This window comes from Perissodus microlepis, chromosome 23, assembly GCF_051167445.1.
Source record: "Perissodus microlepis isolate ML-2025 ecotype Zambia chromosome 23, ASM5116744v1, whole genome shotgun sequence".
NCBI classification, from domain to species: Eukaryota; Metazoa; Chordata; class Actinopteri; order Cichliformes; family Cichlidae; genus Perissodus; species Perissodus microlepis.
In genome coordinates, this window is record NC_140482.1 from 18,880,837 (window position 1) to 18,891,901 (window position 11,065).

Consider the following 11,065-nt stretch of genomic DNA (forward strand, 5'->3'; position numbering starts at 1 on the left):
GTAGGAGGTGGGGATGGCTCGGGACACCCTGAGAAAGCCGACATCCAGCAACACAAAACATTCCCTGACCTCGAGCCCTTGGGACACACATCAGCATAACAGGGATGGGATGGGCGATAAAGGCAACTCAGGACTGAGAGTGCTGAGGGGCAGCTGCCGATAGCCTCCGCTCCAGATGTTATACTAACACTACCAGCATCAGTCTGCTGTAGGATGTCATTACAAGTCTTTATATTGTGTTTTTACCACCCTGCTTGCTTGTTGTCAGGCAAAGTACACTCCAAGAAAGCTACAAAGGACGACCCTTACTAGAAAGCTATAAAACAGTTCCTGTATAAGTACCCACAGTGAGACAGAAACAAAGCCAGTGATACAACTATCATGCCTGTAATCACATATTTGAAAATTTCACTATCTGAAAATGTAATTATTTCCTTTTATTTCCTAAGAATATATTTTTTTGTAGATGTGATATTGTCCCACATTTCCACTCCAAACGTCTCCATTAATGGTGTTAAGCTAACTCTAAGGCACAGTGCAAAAAGAGGAAACCAGGCTGGAGGCATTTCTGTGCTGATAAAGGAGCGCCTCACCTCAGTCTGAGCGTGAGAAAGCTATCCCTGCCCCTGTTTGATCGCTCTAAGCTTATTTACTCAGCTTTCACTCCAGGTTTAACATACACAGCTCTACCTTTTTCTCACTGACTCAAGTTTCCTGACTCATGACAACAGGTAGGCCTTCAGAAGACAAACCAAACATGTGTTACTTTACAGCCCGGCTTTTCCACTGAGCCCCTGATCGGTGTGAGCCGAGGCCGATTTCTGTTTTGTGACCTCCAGACCTGGTGGGTTAATGTGTATATTTTCCTCAGTCTTGCAAACTGTTGCCACAGTTGGACTTGAACACATTCCTCCTGAGTCTGTCGGTGGGATTTGGTTTATTTACACAAATCACAGCATGTGTAGTTGTAAGATTTACAGCTTCAGACGGAGCAGCCGAGCCAAAGGCGTTGGGGCACCACAACACAAACAGGCACGCCCTCACAGAGCTGAAATTCAGTTTCCATGCTCTTAACTGCAGTGGTGTACTCACTGTGGAAAGTCTTTTCTACAGATATTCAACCGATCAAAGACAAATAAATCCAACAGAAAGAAGACAAATGGCTTAAAAATGTTGAGTTAAAAAAAATAGTGTTAAATGAATTAAATAGTTAATACAAAATAATTAGCCAATAAAAGACATTTTTTAAAAACCTAAATACAGAGTTAAAACAATGGTAATTAAGAACTTAAAGTGATGAATAAGTCATTGTAACAGGCGTAGTAGATTAAAGCCAGTTGGTAGATAAATAATATTTGTATTAATAGATAATGGGGAAATGGTTACAGTCCTGTTGTCATTAAAGAATGACAAAAAATGAATCTCTGTTCAATAAAATCCTTTAGTTTTCACTTGATACACCAACCAAGGAATGTAGAAGGGCATCTCTGAAGGGCTATAGGTGGGCTATAGCAGCAGAAGACCACACCGGGTGGCTCAGGAGATGGAGCAGTTCATCTGCTAACACAGACTCTAGTTCTCAGATACTGAATCCAGAGCTGCGTTAATTGGTTAAATTAAAGTTAAAAGTGCTTAAACACAGACAAAGATGCTTGTATTAATGTGTGAATGAGACTTGTAGTAAGAAAATACTTTCAGTGCTCAACTAGAGTAGAAAAGCATAAGTACCACTCCATTTAAACAGCAAACTGAGGCTGCAATTAACACAGAGTAACCAGAATGTTGGAAAAGTATTGTCTGGTCTCAAGTATTGTCTGGTCTCATTTTTACTACATCATTCAGATGGAAGGGTAACAACATGAATGCACGGCACACTTTGAGCATTGTTTAAACACCACAGCCTGCCTGAGTATTGTTGTTGACCATGTTAATCCCTTTATGACCACAGTGTAGCATCTTGCTTCCAGCAGTATAACACACCGTGTCACAAAACTCAAAATCATCTCAAACTAGTTTCTTGAACATGACAATGAGTTCACTGTACTCAAACGGCCTCCACAGTCACCAGATCTCAATCCAACAAAGCACTTTTGGGACGTGGTGGAACCAGAGATTCACATCATGGATGTGCAGCTGACAAATTTGCAGCGACTATGTAAAACTGTCATGTCAACATGGACCAAAATCTCTGAGGAATGTTTCCAGGACCTTGTTGAATCTGTGCCATTAGGAATTAAGACGGCTCTGAAGGCAAAAGGGGGTCCAACCCAGTACTAAGCAAGGTGTAACTAATGAAGTAGACGACATATAATATAGATACAAACTCTAAATAATTGATTTCTCAAACTAACTGGACAGGCCTGCATGTGAAAGTCAGGATTTGGAGCAGCATTATCTTCTTCATTTTGTTTTGTTGGCTGTCCAGTGAATGTACTCGTCTAGACCAAAGCTCTTTTTTTTTTTTTTTTAGCTTTTACGGGAATTTGAGCCAAAAAACATTAAATGGCTCAAAGATAACCCCTACAGTGCTCACATTTTAAAGCTCATGCAAGTTTTATTAAAAAGGCTCTTTCATTCAGGTATTTGAAAAGTTTTTAAGAAGAAAAGTTTTGAAAGTTAATGGAAACAAGTGGACAGGGTTTTTTTTTTTTGTTCTTCCAATTGTACTGCTCGTACAAAGGCAGCATTGCAAGAAAGTGCCTCTGGTGCAAGAAGTTGTGCTGAAACAAAAAAAGACAGGCTAATTGGTCAGGCGTTTATGATCCAAATAATCTAAGGGAAGGAAATTAACATTTGGCTCCAGGAGCAGCACAACCAAACCACCGTGAAGCTGGTTAGTGATTTATTTTCAGTGTTTAGAAGGCATTTGTCTCTGTTAGTGGCACTAGGAAAATAGCAAAAAACATTAAAACATTACTGAGACAACCTGCGCTGACTTTTCTCTCTAATAAAATCTCCATTTTACACCCAAAATGCAATTATTAGGTTCACACCACAACTGAATCTTTTGTGGTTCCTTTAAAATAAAGACTTTTCTGTCATAAACTGATCCATCAAAGGTCCACACCGGTACATAAAGATCACCATAATTTAGAAAATGAATTGTGTGAAGTTCAAACTTATGTGGGTGAGGACCTCCTGCCTAATGTGTACCTTCAATTCTCAAACAAACCCTACATCATTTTAAATAAAGTGTTTATCTGTGAGTACTCTCTGATGTAAAAAACAAACCTAGACCTGCCATTCAGAACTTTTGGGGATTTTGTTTCCCATTCCCATCACATAAAGCTAGTTACTGTCAGTTGACTATCTTCTCTCATCAGCTGAAAATAAACAAATCCCCAGTAGAAACGTTTTCTCCCATCCTCCTTTACTTCCTATTGCAGATCTGATTCCACTTCCTCAGCTCTCTATCACTCGGTTCATCTCCAGCTGAGGAAATGTGGCTTTTAGCCTCGCTGACCTCATATCACATGTCTCAGGAAGCTACTGCTGCTGGGTCAAAACCTAAAGTATAAACTTGCAGTTACAGTTTAGCTGGTAAACTCAAATTTGGCTGTGCTCATCGGCTCTGAGGTGTCATTATAGACTCTATGATATTTCAGTGGAAACGCTATCAAACAGGAAAGTGGGGAGTACAGTTAAAGAGTGCTGCCAATGTTTTAGCCACACTTGATGCCTGCTGTGAGATCATTGCCCTACATAAGTACAGCTTACATGTTCCAACTGAGGAAACTACCACTTTTATTTACTTACTTGGCAATTAAGAAGTCAGAGCTTGAGGGCATGTGAGGAAGAAAAATGCTTGGAGTAATTGGAAAAAGTTGATGATCTGACCTAGTGCTAACACTCACAGGAAATGATATAAAACCTGGAGAAGTACTGAAATAAAGTATTCTGTGATATTTATGTAATGTTCCAGGTATTCTAATGGCATGGTAGCAGTGTTGTAAAGTCATATTTCTGGCAGTCTGTGAGGTTGAATAAACAGAGAGAAGGGGACTCTGCAGCTCTGCTCTGTTAGCGCACTTTAGGAGTCTACTTTTATGCCTGAGGTACATATGCTCCTTTTTGTACCATGAAACATTAGAAAAAACACAAATAACTTTTGGTTACAGGGTCCATTTTGTCATTATTTACGACCAAAATCACTTCAATGTATGACCCATTTACTACAACTGAAGTTCAGACTCACTGACTTGGATTAAAATGAAAGTTACATAAGAACATTCAAAGTTTCCAAAATCCTTTCAGCTCCATCTGGAGTCAAAATATCATGATAACAAAAGATGATGCACCGTTTAGCTTCATGACATGCAAAAACATACTCAAATCTAAAATTTGAGTATTTTTTGTACAGAAAGTCCTTATTAAGCTTTTAATAACTAGTTTATAATGTGAAACAAGTGATTACTAAAGCATAATCTTCAGCTATGTTTTAGCTAATAGCGCTGCTCAGCCAATTAACTGCATGCACCATAAATGGTAAGTTAGCATTAAGCTAGCTGCATAATAGCATAGCATAGCATCTTTATTTATAACGCACTTTACATCCAACAATGTTGACCAAAGTGCTACAAATATAAAACAGAGAGGAAGCAGGAGGAACAGACAGCAAGCCATACACATCGGCGCCATCTTGCAATGGGTTTTCTTTGGGTTTATACGTATACTAGAAGAGTTGTAAAAACTACAATTTATAATGAACAAAAAATACTCAGTTGTCAAGTTAACTGATGGTATTCAGCCAAAGCTAATGTTAGCATTTCAGTTACACCAGTTAGCCGCACATTTAAATGTTAAGGCTGTCCACACAGATGGTTCGTCATTAGAGGACATGATGGGCCTCAGCCTCAGCAGGGAGTGTTCGCCCAGGGCGCCAAACAGGCTAGGACCGCCACTGCTCACAGGGTCTACGAACTGAAAATCTTTCCCCTCTTGGAATACATACATACAGACTGCTTTTACTCAAAATAACTACAAAACCAATTCCAAGACCAATGCTGCCTGGCATCCCGTGCATGCTTTCAGTGTCTTCCCTTCACATATTCTCCCAGTAACCTCTGGGTGATTCCCATTTTAGAGTGTCCCACCCTTTGGATTACAGAGGTAAGATGTGTAATTTAACACGTTAATGACACGCTCCACCAAACAGCTGCCAGTAAAGTTATAAATCTGACGCCATTTCACATTTTTCCCCCAGACCTTCACCCCTCCATTTTCGGTCTTAACCTTAGATACAGTCAGCATTTAAATTCTGTTTCAGGGTTGCTTTTTGTCTTTCTGTTGTAGCCTCGTATGCCCTAATTTTTTGACATATTGTGGCGGACCACCAGGTGGCTCCACTCACACCCAAGTTGAAGGGAAGTGCTGGGGTGGAGATTTTGGCGCTTAATATATGTGAGGTTCTGAGAGTCAGTCAATAAAGTTGGAGTGAGACACTGAGACCTCTCCTGTCGTTATTACATACCTCCACATTGGTGACCCCGAAAGCGAACATGCTAAGGCTCGACGATGAAGCCAGCTCCGGCCTGGAAGCATCGGCTGCCGCCGGACTTTCACCTCCGCCGATGGCTGCGTTTGCTGTGGCGCTTAAATTGCCGGATTTTTGGCTTCACGATCCTCCTTCATGGTTCGTGCACGTAGAAGCTCAGTTTGCTCTTCGTGGAGTTTCAGCCGACGATACTAAATACCACCATGTGGTAGCCTCACTTGACCCGCTGTCAACCCGCCGCGTGATGACTCTCCTCCGGGACCCCCCAGCCCAAGGCAAGTACGCCGCCCTCAAGGCGCTGCTGCTGCGGCGTTACTCTCTCTCTGATGCTGAGCGGGCCGAGAAACTCCTTTCCCTCGCGGGCCTGGGCGACGGCACCGCTCTCGAGCTCATGGAGAGCATGCTGTCCTTGCTGGGCGCGGATGACGGAGGATTTCTATTCACCCACCTCTTTCTCCGACAGCTGCCGGCTCCAGTGTGCGCTGGCCTTGCCAACTCCCCGCTATTGGCCACGAAGGATTACCGCTCCCTTGCGGAAGAGGCGGATCGCATCCTCCTGGCTACCAGGAGTTTCGGCGTCCAGGCGATTGTTCAGGACTCACCAGCGTTTTCCCCCGCCCCCTCACCGATGCTCCAGGGGCCCTCCGACTCGTCCACGGTGGCCGGAATCGCTGCACGGCGGCACCGTGGGAAAGGGCATTGCTTTTGGAGCGAAGGCACGGCGCTGTCTCCCGCCTTGCAGTTTCCAGACCCAGGGAAAGGGGCATGTCAGCGCTCTGTAGCAGCCGCGACCTCTGGCAACAAGGAAAGGCTGCTTTTCTTAGAGGACTCATGCTCGGGGAGGCGTTTCCTGGTGGACTCCGGCTCACAGAAGAGCCTTCTTCCCCCGGCTGGCTCGGACATGCTAGCTGAGGGCTGCGGGCCATTGCTAACAGCGGCTAATGGCTCTCCCATCAAAACCTTCGGTGAAAGGTTGGTGACTGTTTGCTTTCATGACCGTGACTTTCAGTGGAACTTTGTTGTTGCTGCTAGCTCTGTGCCTATAATAGGCGCTGATTTTCTTTGTGCTCACGGACTGCTGGTTGATGTTGCTAACAGACGTTTAATTGATGCTGTGTCATTTTCCTCATTACCCTGTTTGACTCGGGGTGCTCAGCCCGTGGTGCATGCTAACTCAGTAGATTCGGGTGACGTTTTTCAGTGTTTGCTTTCTGAGTTTCCCTCACTCACTGTCCCCACTTTCTCGAGCACGGTGACGAAGCATGGGGTGGAGCATTACATAACTACAGTAGGGCCCCCGGTGTTCGCGCGCGCGCGCCGCCTCGACCCTGCCAAACTGGCTGTCGCTCGGGAAGAATTTGCCACCATGGAGCGTCTGGGCATCGTGCAGTGTTCGAATAGTGCCTGGGCTTCCCCGTTACACATGGTGCCTAAATCTGATGGTCGGTGGCGACCTTGTGGGGATTTCCGCCGTCTTAATAATGTCACGGAGAACGATCGTTATCCCATTCCCCACATCCAAGATTTTTCCGCCCATCTTGCGGGGACCTCGGTTTTTTCGAAGATCGATTTGGTACGGGGATATCACCAGGTTCCCGTGCGCGCGGAGGATGTCCCCAAAACTGCCATAATTACACCTTTCGGCCTTTTCGAGTTTCTGCGCATGCCGTTTGGCCTGAAAGGTGCCGCCCAAACCTTCCAGCGGTTGATGGACTCGGTCTTGCGCGGGCTGCCCTTTGTTTTTGTATATCTTGATGATATACTGGTGGCCAGCAGCTCGAAGGAGCAGCACATGTTCCATCTGCGTCAGGTTTTTCAGCGTTTGGCGGAACATGGACTGATTATTAATCCGTCTAAATGCCAGTTTGGGTTGCCGGTTCTCGATTTCCTTGGGCACCGTATTTCCGCCGAGGGCGCGGTTCCGTTGCCTGACAAAGTCCGAGCTGTTTCGGAATTTCCACGTCCCACGAATGTTAAGGCACTGCAGGAATTTTTGGGGATGGTGAATTTTTACAACTGTTTTCTCCCCAGAGCGGCACATCTGCTGAAGCCCCTTTATGGGGCATTAAAAGGTAAGAAAGCTAATGACTCCGTTGACTGGTTTCCGGAAAGCATCCAAGCGTTTTCTGATGCTAAGTCAGCGTTAGCTAATGCTGCCCTTCTGGCCCACCCATCCCCCTCAGCGCCGATTGCGTTGACCACCGATGCGTCGGACATAGCGGTGGGTGCGGTGCTGGAACAGCGAATCTCGGGTGTCTGGCAACCGCTCGCCTTTTTCAGCCGTACGCTGCGTGACAGCGAACGCAATTACAGCGTTTTTGACAGGGAGCTACTGGCGCTCCACCTGGCGACTCGTCATTTCCGTTTTTTTCTCGAGGGTCGTCACTTTACCGCATACGTGGACCACAAACCCTTGACGTTTGCCATGTCCAAGGTTTCTGATCCATGGAGTGCACGCCAGCAGCGCCAGTTGGCAGCCATTTCTGAGTTTACCACGGACATTCGGCACGTGGCTGGTAAATCCAATCATGTGGCTGACTGTTTGTCCCGTGCGCTGGTTTCTCCCGTCTTTCTCGGCATAGACTACTCCGCCATGGCTGCCGATCAGAGCGGTGACCCGGACATCCTCGCGCTTAAATCCACCCAGACGGGCCTCATATTGGAGGACAGACCCGTGCAGGACAGTGGTCCCCTCCTCGTCTGTGACGTTTCCACCGGCCGCCCTCGCCCAGTGGTTCCCGTTTCCTGGCGTCGTCAAGTTTTTGACTCGGTACATGCTCTCTCTCATCCGGGGGTCCGGGCCTCTGTTAAACTGGTCAGCTCTAAATTTGTTTGGCCAGGCCTTCGCAAATCTGTTAAGGAATGGGCGTCGGCGTGCATTCCCTGCCAGCGTGCGAAGGTTCATAAACACACCAAAGCGCCCCTGGAGCCGTTCTTCATACCCGGCAAACGTTTCGATCATGTGCATGTCGATCTGGTGGGTCCTCTGCCGCAGTCACAAGGTTTTACGCACCTTTTGACTGTTGTTGACCGGACCACCAGGTGGCCGGAGGCGGTCCCCCTGGCGTCCACTACAGCAGCAGTGGTGGCCAAGGCGTTTTTGTCAACCTGGGTCTCGCGTTTCGGCCCACCCGCGGACATTACGTCAGACAGAGGCCCCCAGTTCATTTCCGAGCTTTGGTCGGCCATGGCTGATGGACTGGGGGCTAAAGTCCACCGCACAACCGCATACAACCCGCAAGCTAATGGGATGTGTGAACGGTTCCACCGGTCGCTTAAGGCTGCTTTTCGCGCCTCCTTAAAGGATGGCAATTGGGTTGACCGCCTCCCGTGGGTTTTGCTTGGGCTGCGCTCTGCGGTTAAGGAGGATCTCGGAGCTTCCCCAGCTGACCTAGTGTTTGGTCAGCCCCTCCGCGTGCCTGGAGAATTCTTGCCCGAAAATCCTCCTCCCTGCTTCGATCCATCGGTGCTATCTCTCAACCCGCTTTTGCACTCGCTTCGGGTTCCTGGTCCGGTGCACCATTGCGTGCCTGACACTTTTGTTCCAAAGACTTTAGAGACTGCTAAGTTTGTTTTTGTCAGGCACGATGCCCACAGGACACCGCTGCGGCCGCTGTATGACGGCCCATTCAGGGTTATCGAACCGGGCCAGAAACATTTTGTTTTGGATTTTGGGGGTCGAAGGGAGACTGTGTGTGTTGACAGACTTAAACCTGCACATGTTCTTCCGGACAGTAATGTAGTGCCGGCCCAGGCCCCTTGCCGTGGCCGCCCTCCTTCGATGGGGTTGGCAGACTCTGGTTTTCTCCCCAGGACTACCCCCGGACCACCGGCGTTTGAGCCTCCTCCTGCCTTTCCTGCTCGCCTTCACCAGCCTCGTTCACAGGATGGACCTTCCTCTGCCTGTTCTCTCCCTCCCAGGTTCAGTCGTTCGGGTCGTTTGCTTAGGCCCAGGGTCCTGGACTGAATAGAGACCTAACTGTGTGTTCAGGGGGGGGTATGTGTGGCGGACCACCAGGTGGCTCCACTCACACCCAAGTTGAAGGGAAGTGCTGGGGTGGAGATTTTGGCGCTTAATATATGTGAGGTTCTGAGAGTCAGTCAATAAAGTTGGAGTGAGACACTGAGACCTCTCCTGTCGTTATTACATACCTCCACAATATAGTTATATTAATAGCAGCATGAGCATGAATAAAAGATTGAGATCGAGTGTAGGGTCTGACACAGAAAACAACCTGCTGCTTTTACACTGACCTGCAAATTTTTATTCACTGAATGAAAACTTATGATTTCTTCTTGAAACATGACCTGAAAGGACAATGCAAGCTGTCAGATTTGCATTTAAATAGCCTTATTGTGAATCTTCCAGCATGTGTGTGTTGGTGTGCTACATGTGAAATAATTTGCTTTGACAGCAGCAAAGAGAGAATCAGAGCTTGGATGCCACCTACACATATCTGAGCAGATTTCTGAGGTTTCTGAAGGAGCTGCTGCTTCTGTTTCGCACCAGAAATCAGGCTTCACACGGTCGCTTTGCACGTGTTTGCATGATGACAGTTAGAAGTCCATGTACAAGAAATTATTGTTGGCGGGATCATCAATCTTAAATTATTTTTAATATGCAACTTTCCCTTTCTGCTGTAAGCAATTACTCAAGACGTATATTATGCTCCTCTGCCTCTGTGGGTCTCACTTTGTTCCCTTCACTCTCCTTGTAGACAAGGAGTTGCACACAAGCAGTGTGTATTATGGTAGAAAAGCTATTTTTTCTTTCAAAAGTCTTTTTATTAGACAAAGGTTTCAATGCAATGTATACAATAATACAAAGTGCTTCAAATTTTTTCAAAATTTTCAAATTCTTGTTCCCATCCTGACCATTAAACAGCAAATAATTGGCAACCTGCTGCCCAACTAAACCATCCATCCATCCACTTATCCTTTTCAGGGGGTGCTGGAGCCTGTCCCAGCTGTCATAGGGCGAGAGGCGGGGTACACTCTGGACAGGCTAACACAGGGACAGACAACCATTTGCACTCACATTCACAACTATGGGCAATTTAGATTTTTCAATTAACCTATCCCCATAAAGTGCATGTCTTTGGACGGTGTGAGGAAGCCGGAGTACCTGGGGAGAACCCACGCAAACTCAGGGAGAACATGCAAACTCCACACAGAAAGACCCTGGCCTGATGGTGGAATTGAACTCAGGACCTTCTTGTTGTGCTGTGCTAACCACCGTGCTGCCTGGACAACAAACAGACTCATGAAAGAGAAGAAAAAGGGTCGGGGGGGAATCCTTGGACTACTCAGAAACAGTAGTTGTGGGCCTTTCAAAGAAGTCCAGAAAGGGGGATCACAGTTTATAAAATTTGTTTTTTGACCCACGAACTGTATATCTAATTTTTTCTAAATCCATTCAGGACATTGTAGCTTTTAGCCATTGTGCGTGTGAGGGGGGAGAAGAGTCTTTCCACTTCAGCAAAATAGATCGCCTGGCCAGCAGTAATGAAAAGTTTAATGCTCTAAGTCTGGAGTTGGACAGATTCAGATTCTGGACCACACCAAACATAG

At 46.4% G+C, this 11,065-nt stretch overlaps 1 protein-coding gene across 1 annotated transcript; it reads left to right on the forward strand.

Annotated features, from left to right (window-relative positions):
- The first annotated feature begins 5,322 nt into the window (after positions 1–5,322).
- Positions 5,323–9,643, forward strand: LOC146361204 (uncharacterized). Its single transcript, XM_084922558.1, has 3 exons — positions 5,323–5,971; positions 6,338–6,466; positions 9,308–9,643. Exons 1-3 carry the CDS (start codon positions 5,499–5,501, stop codon positions 9,459–9,461), a joined length of 756 nt encoding a protein of 251 aa, XP_084778684.1. The 5' UTR covers positions 5,323–5,498; the 3' UTR covers positions 9,462–9,643.
- Positions 9,644–11,065: the final 1,422 nt, after the last annotated feature.